The sequence below is a fragment of the Arachis ipaensis genome, chromosome B01 (assembly GCF_000816755.2).
Source record: "Arachis ipaensis cultivar K30076 chromosome B01, Araip1.1, whole genome shotgun sequence".
In the NCBI taxonomy this organism is placed as follows: Eukaryota; Viridiplantae; Streptophyta; class Magnoliopsida; order Fabales; family Fabaceae; genus Arachis; species Arachis ipaensis.
Window position 1 is genome coordinate 121,985,518 of NC_029785.2, and position 24,996 is coordinate 122,010,513.

At 35.4% G+C, this 24,996-nt stretch overlaps 3 protein-coding genes across 3 annotated transcripts in view; 2 read left to right on the forward strand and 1 right to left on the reverse strand.

Moving 5' to 3' along the window:
* Positions 7,265–11,443, forward strand: LOC107635224 (kinesin-like protein KIN-12C). Its single transcript, XM_016338633.2, has 12 exons — positions 7,265–7,487; positions 7,582–7,689; positions 7,832–7,992; positions 8,340–8,427; positions 8,538–8,612; positions 8,758–8,997; positions 9,213–9,311; positions 9,398–9,472; positions 9,555–9,613; positions 10,007–10,118; positions 10,206–10,313; positions 10,393–11,443. The coding sequence occupies exons 1-12, from the start codon at positions 7,380–7,382 to the stop codon at positions 10,525–10,527; spliced, it is 1,368 nt and encodes a 455-aa protein (XP_016194119.1). The 5' UTR covers positions 7,265–7,379; the 3' UTR covers positions 10,528–11,443.
* LOC107635235 (signal recognition particle 19 kDa protein) lies at positions 11,498–13,441 on the reverse strand. The gene is made up of 3 exons (XM_016338644.2): positions 12,970–13,441; positions 12,784–12,883; positions 11,498–11,860 (listed from the first exon to the last, which is right to left on the reverse strand). Exons 1-3 carry the CDS (start codon positions 13,150–13,152, stop codon positions 11,724–11,726), a joined length of 420 nt encoding a protein of 139 aa, XP_016194130.1. The 5' UTR covers positions 13,153–13,441; the 3' UTR covers positions 11,498–11,723.
* The window catches only part of LOC107635244, a 13,781-nt gene continuing 2,630 nt past the window's right edge, over positions 13,846–24,996 (forward strand). The window contains exon 1 of the mRNA XM_016338669.2: positions 13,846–14,078. The gene's annotated coding sequence lies outside the window, so the exon portion shown is untranslated. The remainder of the gene's footprint in view (positions 14,079–24,996) is intronic.

The following is a 24,996-nucleotide window of genomic DNA, read 5'->3' on the forward strand; positions in this document are numbered from 1 at the left end:
CTTTAAGTTATAGTATTGTTTTCATTATAATAATAGTCAAAATTTTAAATTTATTTTTGTTCATTTTTAATTTGAAATGGATAAATATTTTATTGGAGGACTTTTTATTGGTTTTATTTTTTATATGTGCAGAAAATGATAACTCATATTACGCTTATGTATTATTATATGAGACTTGTATTTTAAAATAAAAACATTCCACCTTTTAGTAATAATACATATTGTTAAGAGAATAATTAGAATCGAATAAGATTAATTAGTATCATTTGTATTTATATAGCGTATCTATATATTAATTATAGGATTATATACCTTTATTATTTTGGTTCTTCTAGCAGCTATATATACCTCTTGTATATTGTATTTTCTTCAGACTGAATAATACACAAAATAATTTCTTTAGTTTGATCTCTTGTTTCTAACATGGTATCAAGAGTTTAGATTAATTTTTTTTCAGAAATAATTGGTTTCTAGCTCGTTTATTTTGTTTCCTCCGACAGTACTTTGCCCTCACTTTTCGAGTCTCTCCCGACGCTTTGGTTCGTCACCGCCGCCACCCTCGCCTTCTCCTTGTTGCAAGCTTTCCAACGCCACCGGAATCATCACCGGAAGCTGCCGGACACGTCGCCATGCGCCGCTCAAAGTTGCCTGTCCGTGTTCAGCCGTTCTCCTTCCAAATGCCTCCAACGCCGTTGGATCAGCGCCCCAGATCAACGGCTCCGCTTCTGCCACGCGTCACACTGCTGCTTTCCTGACTCGAGATCAACCCCCGCTCTTGACCCGCGCCCGACCTGATCCGTTCCTCTGCCTGCGTGGCACCCTGCCCTGTCAGCCCTGACGTGTCCTGCTCATCCAATCCCGTAGCGCCACGTGTTCCCTCTTGCTGACCTATCATCCGACGTGGCAGTTGACATGGCAGACAGTGGGACCCTCTCCAAGGTTTTTTGGTGAGCTCTTTCCGATTTTGCCATCTGTTTTTTCGTTTTTGGCTCCGAATTTGTAGTTTTCTCTCCTCTCTTCGATATTTGTATCTACTATTATGAAAAACTCCGATGTTTTTGCTGCCACAGACAGAAAGGGTAAATTCTGTCGAAACTGTAACCGTTCTGGGCACCTCTTCTCTGACTATTCTTCTGTTGAATGTCGCACATGCCACCAGAAAGGTCATATTAGCTACCATTGTTCACAGCTGTTCTGCCGTTACTGCAAGCTCTCGGGACATTTAATTACTGCCTGTCCTACTCGTCCACCACATCCTGATCCACTCAAGTTTCATCCTCGTCCCACCTTTTCCACGGTTGTGCCTGCTTCTGCTGTTGCTGCTACTACTGAATCTACCACCTCTGCACCTTTCAGCCCATCTCCTACCTCTCTATTTGATATTGCGTCTCTTCTTCAGCATTTTCTCTCCGTTTCTGGTAATACCCCTGCTGCTTTTTCGACCCTTCCAGGTAATTCTAAATGGTAATTTGACTCGGATTGCTTTAATCATATGTCTCCGTTGCGTAATATTTTTTCGTCCCTGTCTACCACTACAAATGTACCTTCTGTTAATACTGCAAATGGCTCCCTCTTACACGCAACACACAAGAGTTCTATATCCCAGTCAACTCTTAATCTTCCTGATACTTATTATATTGCCTGTTGAAAATAAGTAGTATGACCACAATCCAATCAATCACGTGTCAAATAATTTGTTATTGTTATTATATTAAAATGTTAATATAATAACGTCCTTGATTAAATTTAGAGATTTATCATTGTGATAGTGATCACAATATTGAGAGATAAATATTTTATAATTTAATCTAAATTGTTCTTGGTCATAGGATATTTCTTAATTTAGATCAGATGTCCATTGGTCAAGGAGTTGACAGCAAAGGTTGGTCTCGGTGTGGATACGCATAGCGCCTTCGTACCATCGAAGAAGAAAAAAGATTTTTACTAGCGTACTCAGGTATTTAGATCTGATCTACTATATATTGTATATTATTGGAATAAAGTTTAAGCATAAAATAGATCTTTAGGATTACTTTATTTTCTTCCGCTGCGTGGGTTATGAACACATAGTAATCCTACATTGCCAAATTAAACTTTAATCTTATTTCTGTTGGTCAACTTGTTGATCTGGGTTTTGATGTCACTTTTTCCATTTCTGGTTGTCGTGTACAGGATCCTCGAACAGGACAAATCATCGGGACTGGACGTAAGGTCGGAAGGTTGTTTGAACTCGAGAATCTTCATATTCCTCCTGTACCAAATCTCTGTGCTGCTTCTTCTCCTTCTACCCTTCACTTATGGCATCAATACCTTGCCCACACCTCCTTAAGAAAATTGCGTCCTCTTGTGTCTCAGGGTATTTTGGATCAGGTTCCAAATGAATCTTTTGATTGTATTTCTTGTCAAACTGCCAAACAACTTGCTTTATCTTTTCACAATAATTCCTCTCTTGCTTGCTCTCCTTTTGATCTCATTCACTCTGATGTTTGGGGCTCCGCTCCCATTGCTTCTATGGGCGGAGCTCGATACTTTGTCATTTTTATTGATGATTATTCACGTTTTACTTGGGTTTATTTGATGACTAATCGCCATGAGTTACCTCAGATCTATATCAACTTTGCTACTATGATTAAAACTCAGTTTTCCAAGGTCATTAATGTTCTCCGACGTGATAATGCTATGGAATACCATGATTCTAAACTCTTAACCTTTCTTGCATAACAGGGTACTTTGTCTGAGTTTTCTTGTCTTGGTACGTCTCAACAAAATGGCAGAGTTGAATGCAAACACTGTCACATTCTTGACACCGTCCGTGCAATGCTTCTTTCTTCTTCGTGTCCTAAGCGTACTTAAGGTGAAGCTGTTCTTACTGCTGTTCATGTTATTAATAGACTCCATTCTTCAGTTCTTGGTAATGTTACTCCCTTTGAGCGTCTTTATCATACCTCCCCAGATTATAGCTCTCTTTCGAGTTTTCGGTTGTGTATGTTTTGTTCTTCTTCAGCCTCATGAATATAGTAAACTTGAACCTCGGGCTCGTATGTGTTGTTTCCTTGGTTATGGCACTGAACACAAGGGTTATCGTTGTTGGTATCCTCTCTCTAAACGTATTCTTATATCTCGTCATGTTGTCTTCTGGGAACATCACATGTTTTCTCGGTTCTCATCATTTGAGTCCATTCCTCCTACTCAGTCACCTTTTTTCACTGACTCCAATGTTGATCTTTTTTCTAGTGATGATTCTACAGGTTCTATCTCGAGTGACCCTCCACAGCCTCCTGTTCTTCCGCCTTCTCCATCTCCCGATGATTCCAGACCGGACGATGATCCTGCTCCTACCATCATGCCTCTTCCTCCCACTCGTTCTTCTAGGGTAAGAAATCCACCTCCTCATCTTCTTGATTATCATTATTTTTCTACTATCCTTCATCAACATGAACCTAAGTCATTCAGAGAAGCCTCCACAAATCCACATTGGCAACAAGCAATGCAGGAAGAAATACAAGCACTTGAAAAAGTACACACTTGGGATTTGGTTGATCCTCCTTCTAATCAGGAAGTTGTGGAAAGCATATGGGTATACAAGATCAAGACTCGCTTTGATGGTTCTATTGACCGTTATAAGGCACGATTGGTTGCTCAGGGTTGTACGCAAGAATATGGTATTGACTACGAAGAAACTTTTGCTTCTGTTGCTCGGCTCACATCTGTTCGAGCTCTTCTTGCTATTGCTGCAGTTAAAAAATGGTCTCTTAGTCAAATAGACGTGAAGAATGCATTCCTTAATGGAGATTTGAAAAAGACGGTCTATATGAAACCCCCTCCAGTTATCCTTGTCCTTATAGCAAAGTTTGTCTCCTTCGCAAGGCACTTTATGGACTTAAGCAAGCTCCTCGTGAATGGTTTGACAAGTTCAGCACTACCATATGCAATCTTGGTTTCAGTTGTAGCCCTCATGAGAATGCTCTCTTCATTCGTAAAAGCGAACGTGGAGTTGTTCTTCTACTTCTGTATGTTGATGACATGATCATTACTGGAGATGATATTGATGGTATCTCTGATCTCAAGGGATCCCTTCAGTGTACTTTTGAGATGAAAGATCTTGGTTCTCTCAGCTACTTTCTTGGTCTAGAAGTCATATCCACCGATGATGGCATCTATCTCTCTCAGGCTAAATATGCTTCAGATCTCCTTGCTTGAGCTGGAATTACAGATAGTCGCACTGAACCTACTCCTCTCGAGCCTAATATTCGATTTACTCCTATGGATGGCACTGTTCTGGATAATCATACTCTTTATCGACAGCTAGTTAGCGGACTCGTCTACTTAACTGTCACCCGACCAGACATCACCTATCCGGTTCATATTTTTAGCCAATTCTTGTCAGCTCCTCGTACTACTCACTATGCGGCAGTTTTTCGCATTCTTCGCTACATCAAAGGTACCCTATTCCATGGCCTTTATTTTTCTGCCCATTCTTCTTTATCCCCTCAGGCATACTCAGATGTTGATTGGGCTGGTGATCCTACTAATCGTCGTTCCACTACTGGTTATTGTTTGTTTCTTGGTGACTCTTTCATTTCTTGGCGAGCTAAGAAGCAAACATTCACTGCCAATGTTCTGAAAACCGGACCAGACCGGCCGGTTCAACCGGATTAACCGGGAACCGGTCATCTGGTCGGTCCGGTTGATGCCTGAAACCGTTCTGCAAAAAACTGGTCAAACCGGTGGTTAACCGGTGAACCGGACGAACCGGACGGGTTTTTCAGAAGTCCGGTTTTGCCACCCTTATAGAAAACGGCGTCGTTTTTTACGGTTAAAAAAAAAACAACGTTCAAAAGGCCCATAACCCACACCCACCCAATCCCTTCGAGCCTAACGCCTCTCTCTCCCCTTCCAACCCTAATTTCCTCAATGAGCTGAAGGCTGAAGACAGCAGGAACGCCTCCACTCCACCGTCCTTACTACTATCGGCACCGGCAGCGGCCACCAGTCGTTGCCACCATCACCACTCGAAGCTTCTGTCGCTATCGTCGTCATCGGGTGGTCCGTTTGAAGCTTCTGTCGCCCTCGTCGTCGGAAGGTCGGGGCATAGCTTCTGTCGTCACCCGCCTCTGTCCTGCCGAGCATCTCTATGCCACTTTAGGTTGTCTCTACTTTCTCTGCCTCAGTGAGTTTCTTAGTTTTTTAATTATTTTTTTTGATAAACTCATAATGATATGAATCGCTGGCTTGCTGGAGTTGCTACAGAGTTCTTCAGTTTTTCAATTAATATTTTTTATTCTATTAATTATATGAATCACTGGCTTGCTGGAGTTGCTGCAGAGTTCTTTAGTTTTTCAATTAATTTTTTTATTCTGTTAATTCTGCTACAGAATTGCTGTAATACTAAATACTGAATAGAATTTCAAAACCGTTTTTTCAGAACATTACTTCTGTCTCCATGATGTGCCAAATATTTGGCACATACCCTTCTATTGAAAGTAATTCTAACATTATTTTCTGTTTCACTTGAATTTTTCTTTTGAATTTATTTTCTGTTAATGGCTGAAAACTAGTGATCACATTATGGAATTCTATATTCTGTAATGTATTCTTCTAATAATCCTCCTAATTTTGATATAATTTCAGATCCTGGATTTTGAATTCTGAATTAAATTTTGGTATAATTTTATAATGCTGAACAGAATTGATATAATTTTGGATTTTGAATTGCTGTAATTCTGAATTTTGCTGTAATTGCTGTAATGGCTGAGGTTTTATTTTACTGTAATTGTTGTAATGGCTGAAACATGAAGTTTGGTTTTAAGGGGCAGAGGATAGTTTGTTTTGCACATCTTGAAAAAATGTTGCTGCTGAGATTGGTTCATAGCTATTTCTAATTAATAATTTGACATTAATTGAGTGAGTTTTGTCTAGTTAAGTAATTATTGGTATTATTATTGATTGTTGGTGATTGTTGATTGAATATGGATATAGTATTTAACTATTTATGCCATGATTTCTTTTAGTTATAAATTGTGATTTTTGAATTTGAATGTAGAATTTTAATGATGAGATGAGATATAGTTTAGTTAGTGGAGAGGTTATGAAATTTTAAATTTTATTATCATATGAATGATTGAATTTAAATTTTAAAAGATTTATATTATACTTTTAATAATTTTATTTTATATTTAATGAAACCGGTTCGACTACGGTTCAACCACGGTTGGACCATTGAACCATTGAACCAGTAACTTGACCGGTTCAATGACCGGTTCGGTTCTCGCAACCTTGTTCACTACTCGATCAAGTACCGAAGCTGAATATCGTGCCCTTGCTGACACCACTGCTGAAGTTATCTCGATTCGTTGGCTTCTCGCAGACTTGGGTGCTTCTCAATCATCCCCAACTGATGTTTTTTGTGACAACCGCAGTGCTATTCAGATTGCCCGTAATGATGTGTTTCATGAACGCACCAAACACATTGAGATTGATTGTCACTTTGTTCGGCAACGTATCCTTATTGATGCTATTCGTCTCATCGCTGTTGGAACACTGGATCAGACTGCAGATATCTTCACAAAAGCTCATCATCCGACTCATTTCCGGACTCTGTTATCCAAACTCAATATGGTATCCTTAGCTCCCACTTGTGAGGAGGGATGTTAAGAGAATAATTAGAATCGAATCAGATCAATTAGTATCATTTGTATTTATATAGCATATCTGTATATTAATTGTAGGATTCTATACCTTTATTACTTTGGTTCCTCTAGCAACTATATATACCCTTTGTACACTGTATTTTTTTTCAGACTAAATAATACACAAAACACTTTCTTTAATTTGGTCTCTTGTTTCTAACACATATTTTTTTAATTTGTTAATTTCCACCTTAATTGTCTAAAATAATAATAGTGTCAAGTTATTATTTTCTTGGCCAAATATATATTAAACTAAATGAAAATAGAATTCCTTTAGCGATAAATTAGTTTTGTCCATCATTAACTGTTTTTAATGTTATATTAAAATTTTAATTCTTTCATGTATATTTTTGTGATCCAAAAATTTTTTCATATATATTTTTGTCTATTTACTAAAAAAAAAAAAATCCCTACTAAACCACCAATCCACTCATATAAATAAAGGTGGATACTACAATGAAGATTTTATAATTGTCTTCATGTGAATATATTTCTTTTTTACTCTTGGATGATGGATTGTATGGTTAGATTTTAATATTTATAAAAGTGTTGTTTTTGTTTAAAGTGTGGGACGAACATAAAGAGGTGATTAAGGGCTTGGAAAAAGAGATTGCTAATTTGACCACTTCACTAGAGAATCAGTCACTTTCTTTGTTTGCTAGCATTGAGAATGAATTAACAAAGGTGATAATGGAGAGAGACCAACTACATGAAGAAGTTTGTATCTTGAATGATAAGCTTGAGATGGCTTCTTCATTGGCTGATGAAAAGGAAGCTATTGCTATGGAAGCTCGTCAGGTATCTATGTGCTGACCATGCTGGTTCTTTATACTTTCTAATGCTATTACTATTAGTGGAATTGCCTTATGTAATATTGAAATCTCATTTGTAGGAATCAGAGTCATGTAAGCTTTATGCTGAGCAAAAGGAAGAGGAAGTCAAGATTCTGGAACATTCTGTTGAGGAGCTTGAGGGTACAATAAATGTATTGGAGGAAAAGGTTAGTTGCATATCCGGTTCACTCATACATGGAAATTTATAAGGAAGTAATTCAAAGTTACCCAAATCCATGCGTGGCCTAGTGAGATAATTGTACTGGTCTTCTTATTGACTTTTTACTGGCTAAACCCTATTTCTCTCAGGTGCATGATATGGATGAGGAGGTGGGCAGACATCGTTTACTCAATGATTCTCTAGAAATGGAACTTCAAGCGTTGAAAGAGAGATTATTGTTAGTTAAAAATGTACCTTGGCATGCACATTCAGATAACAAAAGTGTTAATCCTGATGAGCTGATATCTAGGTTAGAACTCCTAAGTCCTATCATTTCTTTGATTTTTGTTGTTCTTTAATCTAGATCAATAAAACGTAAACTTGTTTTTGCTTTCAACTAATCATATGTTGTCACATTACTAAGAGTCCCACAATGATTACATGATAAGTCAAACTCTTGGTGAGTAAGGTCACATTAGATCATGCTTACAACAAACATTCACCCTGGAAGTTGATCAATTAATTTCTATGTATTATTGGCTTTTGATTTATTCTTGTATTGTTTCCTACTTGGCTGGAATAGGCATTTTTGCTTCAGTTATTGGTTTTGGATTTCCCTTCTCCGTTTCGTTAATCATACAAAAAATGCAAATGCAGGCAACTACCCACTAAAATGTTGGAACTTCATGAGGCACTAAATCGGATAAAGTTTCTTGAAAATGAAAATGCAGAGCAAGATAAGGAGGTATTCTCCTTAAATTCCAAGAAATTTCATTTCACCAAAAAGCTATGAAACTATATGACACCCTTCCTTTGTCTTTGTTTGGTTGTCTCACTTTTTTCTTTATTTGGAAGATTAAAAAGTATCAAGAGTACATCTCTGAACTTGTATTGCATGCTGAAGCTCAAGCGTTGCAGTACCAACAGAAGGTGCATACAGAAGTTCATGTTCTTTTAACTACTTTTCTCGGTTGAATTTTGATTAATACTATTTTTGTCTGGATAACTCAAAACATAGTATCTCTATAATTCTTACCTCACTTTCACTTTTGCTTCCCAATCCTTCTGGGTTCAGTACAAGTGCCTTGAGTCCATGTTTCGTGAAGTGAAAGCAGAAAATTCAAACTCAACATCAATAGTATCAACATCAGAGAAAATGGAGAAAAGCTCAATAAGGACAAGAGGCTCAAGCTCACCATTCAGATGTATTTCGAATCTTGTTCATCAGATGCATCAGGAGAAAGAACAAGAATTATCAGCAGCAAGGTCTCGTGTGGAAGAACTTGAAGCACTTGCAGCTAGCCGGCTAAAGGAGGTATTTAGCCTTTTTGGTCAGTGTCCTTTGGTTTTTGTTTAATATATCCAAGAGAAGATAAAAAATATGTGAATCATGCCGTTATTCATCCAAACACAAATGAATATCTTCATTTTGTTTGGCTGGATATCTTTTAAAATGGATTCTTAAAGACTAAACTGTGGTGATGACAATTAACAGTTAAAAAAATGGATTAAAATTTTATATTGGATTAGGTCTGCATGCTGCAAACAAGGCTTGCTGCTGTTGAAAGCATGACTCATGATGTCATTCGAGACCTTCTAGGTGTCAAACTGGACATTACCAACTATGCTGTAAGTTTCAGCTTCTTTCTCATATTGTGGGATTTCCTGGATGCAATTCCTGATTGCATTGCAATTTTGCTTCTGATATGTTTTAGGATTTGATAGATCAAAATCAAATTGTAAAATTGTTAGAAGATGCTCATCATCAAAGAGAAGAATATTCTGCAAAGGTACCTAGTGCTGAGATTATGACCCAACTATATTTCACCCTTCAGTCACGTGTTTATCTTAGTTTTCACAATTTGTCATTAGGAAAAAGAGAACCTCAACCTGAGGCTGCAGATTAATGATCTCCTTGAAGAAAGAGAAAGGTTAGTACATTTGCAAAATCATCTGTCAACAAAGTTATTTTCCTGTATATCTGTAGAATCTATTAATTTTCCTGTATATAACTTCTATCCTTAATGTTTACTGATCAACCATGCATAGGAACTTTTTTATTTTGTAAAATTCCATATAAATGGTGGCTTGCTACTCTCCCTTAATGTTTACTGAAATACACCACGTTTAGGGTTTAGAGTGTGGGACTAACATGCTGCATTTTTCAAATCTAGGTGACTAAAATAGTACAATTGGGATCTAAGGGCTATTTCAGTGCAAGTCGTGAATTTCAAGGGCCACTTTGGGACTTAACTCTAATTTATAAACTTAAAGTTGCACCAAATTTGTTTTCCAATTTTCTTACTACTAAATTTGTCACCCAGCTGCATATCGGAACTCAAAACTAAAGAGGCAGATGTAATTGCTGCTCAAATTGCAGTGCAGCAACTTCAAGAGCGAGATCAGTTGCTTTCTGCACAGAATGAAATGTTGAAGGTATGACACGACACAATTGTGAGCAACACACGTCCACACTAGAATTAAAAATAATTTGTTAACCGTATTTACTGCCTCTTCTTGTAGACGGATAAGACCAACCTCATGCGGAAGATTGCAGAATTGGATGACATGCTGAAAAAACTTATTGGGAAACAAAACACCCAACATGTTTCTCAGTCGTCAAGAATTCAGGCATGCTGCCTAACCTTCATTGCTTGGTACTTTTTACCCCCTCTTCTTACTCATGTTCCTTTTATTTTGTGGTTTACAGGTACAGGGTAAGGGTGCTTTGGATTCCAGTAACAATGGACTCAATAGGAGATTTTCACAAGCTGAACGACTTTCTCGAGTTAATGAGGAACTTGCTCGGTATTGTAAATCAGCTGGTAGTAATTCACACCGCTAAAAACCAGATTTTTCTTGTTTGAAGCTGCAGGATTTAACTTCAACTGTACAGATGCCGGTCTGCCTTTTGAATTGATTCAAACCAAAATTGAATCCTTCAATTTTGTACATTTATATCCTTGTGTATTTGGTTGCATAAAAATGTGAGTGCATAGAACAAGTGTAATATTGGCATTTGTAAACACTTCCCCAGCCAAATAGTGAGGGGGGAAAAATCTGTAATTATTTGAAAAGGTGCATATATTCACTTGCTTTGTATTTTGTATGCGTTCAAGAAATTAGAGCAACGTTGTTGTCATTGTCTTGAACACTGGGAAGTTGTGAGAAGGGAAGAGGCTTGTAATTCAGTTTATTCATAGTATATTTGTTGAATTCATGCACGCCAATTTATCATGTTTAAATAATTTTAATTAAACAGAAGAAGACAACACTCTTCATAAACATGCTTGTACTGCTTTATCTGATATGAACTTCTGAAACCAGAATAGAAATCTATTGTTCAAGATAACCCTTGTGACACTAGCAAAGCAACTTCTCAAAACTGCGTTCATAATATTTAATTAAAAGATAAGTTTTGGAATCATAAAAATCAAGAAATCAATTTTGTTCTTCAAAAAACAAAACTTAACAACTAGTAAACTTCACAAACTTTGAGGAAACATAATACAAACTACAAATAAAAGTTAGTTTTGTATTCAACATTGATATATGGTGGGTGCACAGTTACAGTTCCAATTCCAACCTAACCAGTACTACTATGATACTATCTAGATAGAGTTTGGAGTTCATCAAAATGCAAATGACAATTCAATTAGATATTTATGGCTATGCTTATAAAACTTTTAAGACAGCAAATCATCTAGTCAAATACTTTTGCAGATATGCAAATATACGATTAAGTGTCTTTTATAAGGGATATGGAAAAAATAAAATGCATGTTCTGTTAGCTGCTTCTTGGTTGTAAAGCATAAACATAATGTGATTCTTCCCTAGACAGAAGGGGAGAAAAAGAGTTTTACCAATGCTAGATTATATGAAGAAAATGTTGTCCTATAATCAAGTGCACGACTGTTGAAATTGTCTGGTGAATGTTCATAAGCACATTAGCACTCATTCAGGTGGTAAAAACTTGAACTCAATCAGGACAAATTACTCCTACAACAATACATCCAGTAATTAAGAGAATATTTCCGAAAATTATCTCCTCTTTTTTCCACCTTTCCCAGATTTGTTAGAAGCTCCTGCATTTGATGTTGATGCAGCCACCTCCTGCTTCTTTGTCCTTCCATGATGTTTGGGTACCATCTCTGCAACACGAAGCATTAGCTGCTTTCCTGCAAGAAAAATAACAACCAATTTCAATAATTTGTTATATCCATGCAACAAATGAGAAGTAACTATAAGAATGTTTTTCTCAACATTCTAATATGGCATCTTACGAGAATACACTAAGCACCCTTTCTCTATATCGTTAAAAAAAAAATAAAATAAAATAAAGAAGTCACCATCATACCATTGCCTCAAAATTTTAAAAATATCAACACAAACCTAGGGATTTTGCCCTACTCTGGAGTCTGCACTTCAGCCTCGGTGAAGCAGCCTTCCCTCATCCATGGAAAAGGGGAAGGAGGGAAAACTAATAGCAGTAACCTATCACTCGTTGAAACCATGGAGCAGCATAAGAAACATCTACCACGATCTCATGTCGTGATTAATGTTATTTGGAATAAATTGCTATCAATAACTAAGACCATCCAACATCGAGACTTGATTCTCATCAACTCCAAAGCTAGCAACAAGTAAATACATCAAGATTCAAAAGTACTAGGATACTGCCAATGCTACAAAGGGAAATGACATTTTATGAATTAAGTCTTGTCAAACTTTTAGCTCCACAGTCACCAATAAACATGACCCGAAAATATGCCACCCTATAAACAACACCTGCACTAGACTTAATCTAATTGATTTAAGGGAATTTCATATTGATGTTTGCAACCCAATCCATGACTATTTACAGATAACAAAAGTCAAGGAACACATGGATTGGACATTCAACAGTAAACAATTCAATTTTACAAGTGACATTATCATACACATCAAGAACCATCTAAGACACACATGATTCAGCCAACACCCAACAGCTATTGATGTTAGAGAAAAACAATATGAGAGTACTACAATGATTCAACTTTACATAAACATAAAAGTAAAATGGGTATCCACAAAAATTTGATTACTATATTGAACAACTTACTGGATGAGATAGTGGGATTAAAAAGAGTGCCATCCTCCTTCTTCAGTAACACCCTCACTCTCCCTCTTTGCATGAAATCACGCGGGTAAGCCTTGTCAATCTGTGTTCATCAACAAAGTTACCATACACAAATAAAAATCTGATAGCAATAAATATTCATAAAACCCTTTTAATTTTTGAAGATACCTCAATTGCAAAAGGGAGTTTCAGATAGCTGCAGCAATCGCCAATTTCAGCACACGTGGGATTCTCGCACGCTTTGCTGAGTCCAATTCGTCTTCCTTCTGCCATCGTCTTCTTCGAATTTATGTAAACAGGGTACAACACTATCCATCTCTTTATATTCGGCAATTCACCATCCACGTTCATTATTCACAAAATAAACAACGAATTAACACGTTAACGCCACCAGATACGAAGCCAAAATCGAATCTTCGAATTTTCTATGAGCAGTTGAAACCTGAAAAGAATGTCTTAGAGAGAGAAACTTGTGTATGCAGAGAGAGAAAATATTGAATGAGAGACTGTGATAGATGTAGGGATGGCAACGGGTTACATTGAGTGAAACTAATATACATATAACAAGCATATTTTGGTAATTTCAAATAATAGGATTATTCATTATTCGAGTCTCTGCGGGGGCAGGGATTTTATTATACGGGTTCTCGTTCCAATCTGTTACAGAGTCCTACTAGGGAGCTAATGAAATATTTGTACAATATGTATAATTGAATTCTTGATCTTTTAGATCTAGAATTTTGATACTATGTTATGATATCATTCATTCCAAAAATTTCAGCTGATGAAAAAAGATAACATTAATGGTTATATCTCTAATACTTTCTTAAATCTCCATTATACATATTGTACAAATATTTCATTGACTCCCTATACTTTCTCTATTTCTAAATCCCTCGCCAGCAAGTAATTTTTCGCAGATGCCTGCTCCGTCGAAAAAAATTACCATGCCTAGATAAACGATAAATTTTATTGGATTGGGTTTTCATTGAGTCCAAACATAGTAATATTTATAATTTAGGTCTAGAGAAAAAAAAACCTGTTGTTTACGACAATAAAAAAGAATTGGAGGCGATCCTGTAGAGGGAGGCGCTGAGAAAGACAATCAAAAACTTCTGGAATACAAGAACAGGAGCGCAAGAGCACACAAGGGCAGTGCAGTGCGGGGCAGCGCCGTCAGCAGCCTCGTCAAGTCAATAGCATCGTCTCTTGAACGAATTTTTCATCACCAAGCAGCAGGAGTCCCAGTTTGATCTATCTTATGCGATTTCGTCCTTGTGCGATTATCTTGGCCAATTTTGCGTTAGAATTGTTTGACTTCAAAACAAGAAAAGAAATGTTAAGTAAAAATTGGTTAGAAATTGGTTTGGCAAGTTACACGTATGTTAGGGTTGTTGTAAAATAAATATAAAATAAAGAAGTATAAGTAGAAGACTCTAGTACTACAATTATTATTTCAATATAATAAAGATGATTAATATATTTACTAATATTATATGTAAAGAGTGAGAGAGAAGACTATTCAAAAATACTTGTAAAATAAAGAAAGAGAGAGAATTGTATTAGTAATATAAAAGAGAGAGAAGATTTTTATTGCTGTGTGTAAATTCAAACGAGGCTTCACCTATTTATACAGGTAACAAGCCTTTGTTTTCTTCAACATTCATTAACTTTTAATTTGTCTTGAAAGGTGATTTCTTTGCATGGAAAAGATTAGCCGCCCAATTGATAAATGGGCGTTCATTCTATTCTTATCACAACACTCCTCCTTGGATGCCCATTTAGGATTATGCCTTGTTAAAATCTTACTAAAGAAAAATCCAATGGGAAAAAACTTTAGTGAAGGAAAAAGAGTACAATATTCTTTGTGATGGGGACTGCTTCATTAAAAACCTTGTCAAGAAAAATCCAATGGAAAAAAATCTGACCAAGGAAAAAAGAGTACAGTCTCCCCCTCTTGTCAACATCATTTAATATCTCGAAATCGACGCATCCCAATTTCATGCACCAATCTTTCAAAAGAGGATTTTGTGAGTGACTTTGTGAATAAATCTGCCAGATTGTCACTTGAGCAGATCTGTTAGACATCAATTGTCCCTTGATTTTGAAGATCATGAGTGAAGAAGAATTTGGGAGAAATGTGCTTTGTTCTATCACCTTTGATGTATTCGCCTTTAAGTTGAGCAATGCATGCTGTATTATCTTCAAACAGGACAGTTGGAGCTATCTTATGATCAATCAGTCCACATGATGATAGAATATATTGATCAAACTTCTGAGCCAAAAACACTTGCGACTTGCTTCATGAATCGCTAGTATTTTAGCATGATTAGAGGATGTTGCTGCAATTGTCTGTTTCGTGGACCTCCATGATATAGTTGTACCACCATATGTGAATATGTATCCTGTTTGAGATCTCCCTTTATGTGGATCAGACAAGTATCCAGCATATGCATAACCAACTAATAGTGACTTGGATCCATAGGGATAAAACAATCTCATATAAACTGTTTCATGAAGATATCGAAAGATTTGTTTGATTCCACTCCAATGTCTCCTGGTTGGAGAGGAACTATACCTTGCTAGTAACTTCACAGCAAATGATATATCGGGTCGTGTATTATTAGCAAGATACATTAGTGCTCCAATTGCACTAAGATATGGTACTTCAGGACCAATGATATCTTCATTTTCTTCTTTAGGACGGAATTGATCCTTTTCCACATCCAAAGATCTTACGGTCATTGAGGTACTCAAGGGATGTGACTTATCCATATAAAATCTTTTCAAGATCTTCTCTGTTATGTTGTTTGATGAATAAAGATCCCATTTTTTATATGCTTGATCTGCAGGCCAAGACAAAATTTAGTCATTCCAAGATCTTTTATCTCAAACTCTTCTTTTAGAGTTTTTATAATTGTTGGAATATCTTCAGGAGTTCCAATGATATTTAAATCATCAATGTACACAGCAATTATAATAAATCCAGATGCAGTTTTCTTTATGAAAACACATGGGTAGATATCATCATTCTTGAATCCATTTTCTGCCAGATACTCAGTAAGACGATTATACCACATTCATCCAGATTGCTTTAGACCATATAAAGATCTTTGCAATTTAACTGAGTATAATCTATGTGAATATTCATTGGATAGTTTAGACATCTTTAGTCCTTCAGGGACTTTCATATAGATATCCCGATCTAATGAGCCGTATGAGTAGGTTGTTACCACATCCATTAAATGCATATGCAGTTTATGATATGCAGATAAACTGACTAAATAACGCAATGTTATCGCATCCACTACAGGGGAATACGTTTCTTCATAATCTATACCGGGTCTTTGTGAAAAACCTTGTGCTACAAGTCGAGCTTTGTAGTGTACAACTTCATTTTTCTCATTTTGTTTTCTCACAAATACCCATTGGTATCCAACAAGTTTTACATCTTCTGGTGTACGGACAACAAGTCCAGAGACTTCCATTTTGCAAGTGAGTCTATCTCAGCCTTCATGGCTTCTTTCCATTTTGTCCAATCATTCTTTTGTCGACATTCTTCGATTGATCTTGGTTCAAGATCCTTACTTTTATGCAAGATATTTAATGCCACATTATATGCAAATATTTCATTGACAATTGTCTTATTTTGGTCCCATTTCTCTCCTGTAAAGATATAATTTATCGAGATCTCGTCATTTTCACAATTTTCAGGTACCTGAACGTCTTCTGGCGTTAAAACTATATCAGAATTTTGGACAACTGCAGGTGTCTTTAGTATGTCTTTTTCAACAGGAATAGTATTTACCTCTTTTCTTTTTCGAGGATTTTTGTCTTTGGAACCGACAGGTCTGCCACACTTCTGGCATGAATTTGCTTCAGTGGCTATTTGTCCGACTGGGAGATCAATTCGAATTGGGGTATTTTCCGCTGGTATATAAGATTTGGTTATCCTCTTTGTATCGAAAAATGCATCAGGCAATTCATTTGCTATTCTTTGCAAATGTATAATCTTTTGAACTTCTAGTTCACATTACCCTGATCGAGGATCTAAATGCATCAACGATGATGCATTTCAATTAAGTTCCTTTTCAGGAAGCTTATTCTCTCACCCTAATGTTGAAAATTTTGATTCATCAAAATGACAATCCGCATCGGGCTTTAAATACATCCCCAGTTTGTATCTCAAGATACCTCACTATAGAAGGAGAATCATATCTAACATATATCCCCAATTTTCTTTGGGGTCCCATTTTGGTGCGATTAGGTGGTGCAATGGGAACATATATCGCACACCCAAATATTTTTAAATGAGAAACATTTGGCTGTTGGCTAAAAGCTAATTGCATAGGAGATAACTGATGGTAACTCGTTGGCCTCAAACGAATAAGTGCTGCGGCATGTAAAATAGCATGCCCCCAAACTGAGGTTGGGAGATTTGTTCTCATAAGTAAGGGTCTAACAATTAATTGGAGGCGTTTAATAAGTGATTCTGCTAACCAATTTTGTGTGTGAGCATAAGCTACTGGATGTTTAACACTTATTCCATTAGTCATACAATAAGCATCAAAAGCTTGGGAAATAAATTCACCAGCATTATCAAGACAAATTGCTTTGATTGAATTTTTCTGGAAATTGTGCTTTTAATCGAATAATTTGAGCTAGTAATCTCACAAATGCCAGGTTGCGTGAAGACAATAAGCACACATGTGACCATCTCGAAGATGCGTCTATTAGGATCATAAAATATCTAAAAGATCTACATGGTGGATGAATAGGTCCACATATATCGCCTTGAATCATTTCTAGGAATTCAGGGGATTCAAATCCAATATTTACTGGTGATGGCCTTAAAATTAACTTTCCCTGAGAACATGCAGCACAATAAAATTCACTAGATTTAAGAATCTTCTGGTTCGTTAGTGAATGTCCATGGAAATTTTTAATAATTCTCCGATCCGCATCATGGTTGTTCCCGGATGACCCAATCGGTCGTGCCAAGTTATGAATTCATTTGGGCTAGTAAACTTCTGGTTTACAGTGGCATGTGATTCAATTGCACTAATCTTGGTATAATATAACCCAGATGAAAGTGAGGGTAACTTTTCTAATATAACATTTTTATTTGAATCATGAGTTGTGATACATAAGTACTCATGACCTCCCTCATTCATAGTCTCAATATGATGTCCATTTCGGCGAATATCTTTGAAACTCAACAACTTTCTCAGAGACTTGGTAGATAATAGTGCATTATTTATTATGAATTTTGTTCCTCCAGAAAACAAAATTATAGCTTTTCCGAAGCCTTCTATCACATTGCCTGAGCCAATAATAGTATTAACATATTCTTCTTTTGGCACAAGATGGGTAAAATATATATATAACTTTTGAGAATTGTGTGCGAACTTACACTATCCGCAAGGCATACATCTTCATTATATATTCTTGCCATTTTCTTCAAAAATAAATAATAATCAAATGAGTAGTAATACATGCACAGTCAAATTGAATTCTTGATTGGAATTATTTTTCTAAAAAAAAAACACTGCACATAATGTCATATACTAAAATTTTATTTTAAAACTTGACACATTAATGATTTCAAAATTCATAAACCTTAATATTTCATTATTTATATACATCATATTTGAAATTTAAATACATAGAAAATAAAACTTAACAATAAGTTCTTTACATTATTTATTTACATAGATACTTAACAATCTCACATATTAAACTATTCCATTATTGATCAAATAATCAATATTTCCTTCAGGATCCTCAAAGAAATCAGATACATCGTAATGAGTGGTAGAATTTTCAGCATCATTTGAAACAAAATTCGTGCTAATAACGTGTTGTAAAATAAATATAAAATAAAGAAGTATAAGTAGAAGACTCTAGTACCACAATTACTATCTCAATATAATCAAGATGATTAATATATTTACCAATATTATATGTAAAGAGTGAGAGAGAAGACTATTCAAAAATACTTGTAAAATAAAGAAAGAGAGAGAATTGTATTAGTAATATAAAAGAGAGAGAATATTTTTATTGCTGTGTGTAAATTCAAGCGAGTCTTCACCTATTTATACAGGTAACAAGCCTTTGTTTTCAACCTTCATTAACTTTTAATTTGTCTTGAAAGGTGATTTCTTTGCATGGGAAATATTAGCCGCCCAATTGATAAATGGGCACTCATTCCATTCTTATCACAAGGGTTAACTCTTTAAAGTCTAACTATATATGATTAGTTGCTGGACCTTATGTGTGCTTAGGAGTGTCAAAATTTTCCAGGAGGCGGGGTTCCTGAATGGGGCTCCGACAGCGAAAAATTTTTTCTGCCGAAACGAAGATGAAAAAAAATTTTCCCGAAGTAGATGTGGGGATCCGAGTGAGATTCCCGTCCCGTATTCTTCATAATCTCCGAATATGTTAAATTACTTAAACACCCTTAATAATTTGTTTTTTATTTTGGTTTTTTAGTCATTTCACCTTCTATATATATATATAGAAAAGTTAGAAACCCTAACTCTTCTTCCCACACACTAGCGCCGTTCCAATCCCAAGACTCACCTTCAGTCCCTCACCCTCCTCGCGAAACCCCTCCCCTCTTGCGTTTTCTCCCTCGTCTTTGCACTCAGCGTCCCAGCCAGCCACCTCTAACCTCCTCCATCGCGGCCTCGTCACTGTTCGTTTCAGCCAACCTACTCACTGCATCATCACCACATGGCACCGTTTGCTCTATTCCTTCGCCAACGTCGCTATTCCGTTGAGTCTGTTCAACTCCTATGCCGTTGCCGTCAGGCCATCTTGCATTACTATCCCGTGTCTCTGCTCTTCTCTTCACCAGTGTCTCTGACCTCTTCGTCCATTTCTTCTTTATTTCTGGTAAGATTCACTGCTCTATCTCTCCTTTTCTTCTTGTATTTTGGCATTTTACTTCATTAATTTGAATGCATGCTATTTAATAATTAGTTTTTGATAATGTAATTTTTCATACTTTAGGTTTCTATTTTTTTTTATGAATTTGATGTTGATGTTGATTTTGATTTTTTTTTTATGTTGGTGGCTGTTGTTTTTTATTAATAAATGCTTTGTTCCATGAATTTTCTGATAATTCGTAGCTGTTTTTTTATTTTTTTTATACTTTAATTTTTTTTTTTTATTAATTCTGAATTCTAATTTTGTTGGCTATTATGAAATTAAATTGGAACCAATTGATGACTAAACATTAAAGAAAGCCTAGTGAGGTGTAAAGTTTGTGCCTGCTACATAATATTGGCAATATAATGTAAGTAATGATTCCCTTATTGATCATAAGGCAAGCTTAGCTTAGTTTATATATAAGGGGTTGGATGAAAGCAAGTTTGAATAGATAAAGAGGTACTACGTCCCCGGTTGAAATAACCTCGAAGCTAATTCAAACTAGTGGGAGGCTGTGTGCATAGAAAGTGCACAAGAATCGATTTGAATTGGAATGCTATATATGAGTTGTTGAATAATGTTTACTAAAAGCATATACAAGTTATACCGTTCTTCCTATAAAAGTTACTTTAATTTTATTAAGAACTTTAATTTTCATTCTCATTGCATGATAGTTAACTTATATTAGACTTTTTGGCTGTAAAGTGTGTTATGTTAAGTAAAGATCGAATGATTTATATTTCTGAATCTTTTTTTTTGTATATGAAACTATCTAGAATCTAATTTAGTATTTCTGTATTAAATTTTGTTGTTTATGTACATGATGGATAGTTTTAGCTCGATTCCTATTGAAGTTAATAATAAGATAGAACCAACTCAAGGTGATGAGCGTCAAGCAATTGAAGTACATTTTCAAGAAACACAAGAGGAAGGATGAGAAGAAATACAAGAGGGAGGACAAGAAGTTAGCCAGAGCGTGCAAAGCAGTCCTAACAAAAAAGGATTAACTTCTGAGGCTTGGGTGTGTTGTTGGTATTTGGATGTATGTGGTTGGTATTTGAGTGTATGTGACTGTTAGTTGCCTAGTATTTTTATCTATTAATAATATTTTTTATTCCTTACAGGAAAAATGACAAGCAAGAGTCAAGGTGGGAAAAAAATACAATGTAAGTACATACACATATATATATATATATATCTTAGACCAACTCAATTTTTTCTAGTATAAATATAGCTTATTTAAATAACTCTCGTTTTGCTTTATTTACAGCAACCAAGGATTTGAGATGCTCCACGCAACTATTGAATAAAAAGTTTGAAAAAATGAGTGAAGCAAAGAAGGCCATCATTTGGGAATTAGAATTTGATGGTCTGATACACATCCCCCCGATGAATGTGCCACACAAACGGTTGAAGGAGTTGGCATATTCCTTTAATTTGGAGAAAAACAAATTGGACACAAGGCACAGTTCGTTAAAAGTTAAACCCAAAAAAATAGGAGTTGTCCTTGATCTCAATGCATCAAGTAACTGATTACAGAAAACCTTTATACTTGTATTCTTTGTAATCTATTCTTTGTAATATATTCTTCTGATCTCATGTAATTAAGAAATAAATTTAGGTGTATATGGATGATATTTGAGTGTATTTCAAGTGATTTGGAGTGTAATTGGTATTCTTTTTTGTAGGAGACCTATTTCCCGAAAATGTGAGTTTTAAAGACCTTTTTAAGGAGAACAAAGAAATTCTTAGAAGGTTTTAGGGAAAAACATTGAAGAATCTGACCGATTAGATGATGGATATCGGTGTTGACAACGATCAAGATCGCCTAATGTTCAAGAGGATTTTCATCCTCTATATTCAAATGGCGTTCTTGTTGCCAACTACCATACATAAAGTATCTCCTATCCACATGCCTCCAATTTTTCGACTGGACAACATAACGGAGTGGAACTAGGGCAGCCATGTCCTCAATTTCATCATCAAAAGCATAACCAATTACTGTTTGAAAAAGAAAAAATCGATTGATGGTTGCCTCTACGCCTTGATGATAGTATATTTTCATCAAACAAAACATAGGAGAAGCAATCCTTGGACTGCCCTGGATTAGCCATTGGAATAGGGAGCTACTGGTTAAGAGGATCAGAGCAGAAATTGATGGCCATATGGTAACTGAACATAATATTTTCTCTAATTTGGGTGTATTTGATTTATATAGATCATGTAAACTAACGTTTCAACTGTTTCAGGGCATCGTCAAAAGGGCGGAAGTGAAAAAGAAATTGAAGAAAATGAAAGAGAAAGAAAAGAAAGAAAAAAAAAAGACAAAAAAGAAGAAGGTAAGTTCATCGGAGAGTGATTCATCGGGGAGTGAGTTTGGTTTTTTCTCTGAGTCTGAGTCTGAACAAGACTCAGAAAAACCAACAGAAACAAGAAAACAACCCACCAGGACAGCTAAAAAGTAAATAATATTTTTTGGTGCATTTTGTCATTTTTAGGGTATTTTTTGCTAATGATTGTTTGCTCTCCAGAATAGTATCCAAAAAAAGGAAACAGAGTGTGGAGGGATTCTTCTTCAAAAAGTGAAAGTGAATCCGATGATGAGTAAGATTTTGAAATTATTATTGCATTGCTTTCTTTTCTGTTTATTATGAAAATTTGATGTATTAAATGAGAAACACTCTGTTAATACATCAAATTTTGATAATAAACAGAAAAAAAGCAATGCAATGACAATTTCATTATTTTATTCATCATCGGATTCATTTTCATTTTCTGAAGAGGAATCCTTCATAATCTGTTTTCCTTTTTTGGATACTATTCTAAAGAGCAAACAATCCTTAGCAAAAAACATCCTAAAATGACAAAATACATCCAAAAATATTACTTACTTTTTAGTTGTCTTGGTGGGTCATTTTCTTGTTTCTATTGGTTCTTCTGAGTCTTGTTCAGACTCAGACTCAGAGAAAGAAGCAAATTCACTCTCCAATGAATCATTCTCGGATGAACTTATCTTCTTTTTTTTGTCTTTTTCTTTTTTTTTCTTTCTTTCTTTTCTTTCTCTTTCATTTTCTTCAATTTCTTTTTCACTTCCGCCCTCTTGACGATCCCCTGAAACAGTTGAAACGTTAGTTTACACGATCTACATAAATCAAATACACATAAATTAGAGAAAGTATTCTGTTCAGTTATTATATGACTGTCAATTTCTACTCTGATCCTCTTAACCAGTAGCTCCTTATTCCAATGGCTAACCCAGGGCAGTCCAGGGATTGCTTCTCCTTTCTTGTCTGTGTATTTTGTTTGATGAAAATATACTATTATCAAGGCATAGATGCAGCCATCAATCGATTTTTTCTTTTTCAAACAGTAATTGGTTATGCCTTTGATGATGAAATTGAGGACATGGCTGCCCCAGTTCCACTCCGTTATGTTGTTCAGTCGAAAAATTGGAAGCATGTGGATAGGAGATACTTTATTTATCGTAGTTGGCAACAAGAACGCCATTTGAATATAGAGGATGAAAATCCTCTTGAACATTAGGCGATCTTGATCGTTGTCAACACCGATATTCATCATCTGATTGGTCAGATTCTTCAATGTTTTCTCCTAAAACCTTCTAAAAATTTCTTTGTTCTTCTCAGAAAGGTATTTAAAACTCACATTTTCGGAAAATAGGTCTCCTACAAAAAAGAACACCAATTACACTCAAAATCACTTGAAATACACCCAAATATCAGTCATATACACCTAAATTTATTTCTTGATTACATGAGATCGGAAGAATATATTACAAAGAATGCAAGTATAGAGATTTTCTATAATCAATTACTTGATGCATTGAGACCAAGAGCAGCTCCTATTTTTTTGGGTTTAATTTTCAACGAACCTTGCCTTGTGTCCAATTTGTTTTTCTCCAAATTAAAGGAATATGCCAACTTCTTCAATAGTTTGTGTGGCACATTCATCGGGGATGTGCATCAGACCATCAAATCCTGATTCCCAAACGATGGCCTTCTTTGCTTCGCTCATTTTTTCAAATTTTTCATTCAATAGTCGCGTGGAACATCTCAAATCCTTGGTTTGCTGTAAACAAAGTAAAACGAGAGTCATTTAAATAAGCTATATTTATATTAGAAAAAATTGAGTTGGTCTAAGATATATATGTGCTTACATTGTATTTTTTTTCCACCTTGGCTCTTGCTTGTCATTTTTACTGTAAAGAATAAAAAATATTATTAATTGATAAAAAATACCAGCCAAATAACATTCACATACACCCAAATATTAGCTATATACATCCAAATACCAGCAATATACACCCAAATAATAGCCAGATACACCCAAATATCAGCCACATACATCCAAATTTAGTCACATACACATTTATTATTTTTTCGATTACATGACATTATATGAGTTCAAAATGATATTCAAGTCAACCAAACATGCATACAATGACACAACAAGCGCAAGCACAAGCACAACAGCACCAGTTATACTTGAATACTCTTGATATATACCAGTCACATATATCTGTATTTTTTTTTGAATTACATGACATTATTAGTTCAAAATGAAATTTAAGTTCAAAATGTCACTAGAAGTACCAGTCACATTCGAATTCGATTGATATACACCAAAAAATTGGTCATATACACTCAAATATGAGTTCACTTGAAATACAGTACAAAGTTTATATGTATACAAACTCACTTCCAAATATGCAAATATGCACAAAAACAGATGAAAAAATACGTTAAACCATCCACTAAAGAGTACGTAAAACAGTATCACCGACTTGAACAGTTTTACCAGAACATTAATATCTATTTTAAACCAAGAACATATAATAAATCTACTTAATAAAAGAGAAATATGACGATATAATGATTCACCTTTGAAATCAGAAAGAGAAATATGAAAAACTTCGAAGATTAGTGAAACAGTACCATGAATATTGTTTCTTCTTTCTTTTCGGTGTTTTTTTATGGAGATTTTAATGTTTGCTTGTTGATTTTATCGAGTGTTAGCGAGGGGTTTGAAAGCTTCTTCAAAGTTTTCGAATGTGCTTTGAATCTCGACGGTTGTAGTTTTGATCGAAGAAGAAGAAGAGTCGTTCATAATGGTGAGTTAGCGCGCTTTGGAAACGGTTGAGTACGCGCGTGTTTAACACGCTTGAGTTGGGTGAGAGTAGTTTCTGTTGGGTTTGGCCCAACTTATAAAATTTGTAAACCAAAAAAGCTTCTATGTATAGCATAA

Coding starts and splice junctions, on each gene's coding strand:
- LOC107635224 (XM_016338633.2), top strand. CDS start 7,380: ATGGAGAGAGACCAACTACATGAAGAAGTTTGTATCTTGAATGATAAG. Junction 7,993..8,339: donor CCTGATGAGCTGATATCTAG/GTTAGAACTCCT, acceptor ATGCAAATGCAG/GCAACTACCCACTAAAATGT. Junction 8,998..9,212: donor CAGCTAGCCGGCTAAAGGAG/GTATTTAGCCTT, acceptor ATATTGGATTAG/GTCTGCATGCTGCAAACAAG.
- LOC107635235 (XM_016338644.2), bottom strand. CDS start 13,152: ATGAACGTGGATGGTGAATTGCCGAATATAAAGAGATGGATAGTGTTG. Junction 12,884..12,969: donor AACTCCCTTTTGCAATTGAG/GTATCTTCAAAA, acceptor TGATGAACACAG/ATTGACAAGGCTTACCCGCG. Junction 11,861..12,783: donor TAATCCCACTATCTCATCCA/GTAAGTTGTTCA, acceptor TTTTTCTTGCAG/GAAAGCAGCTAATGCTTCGT.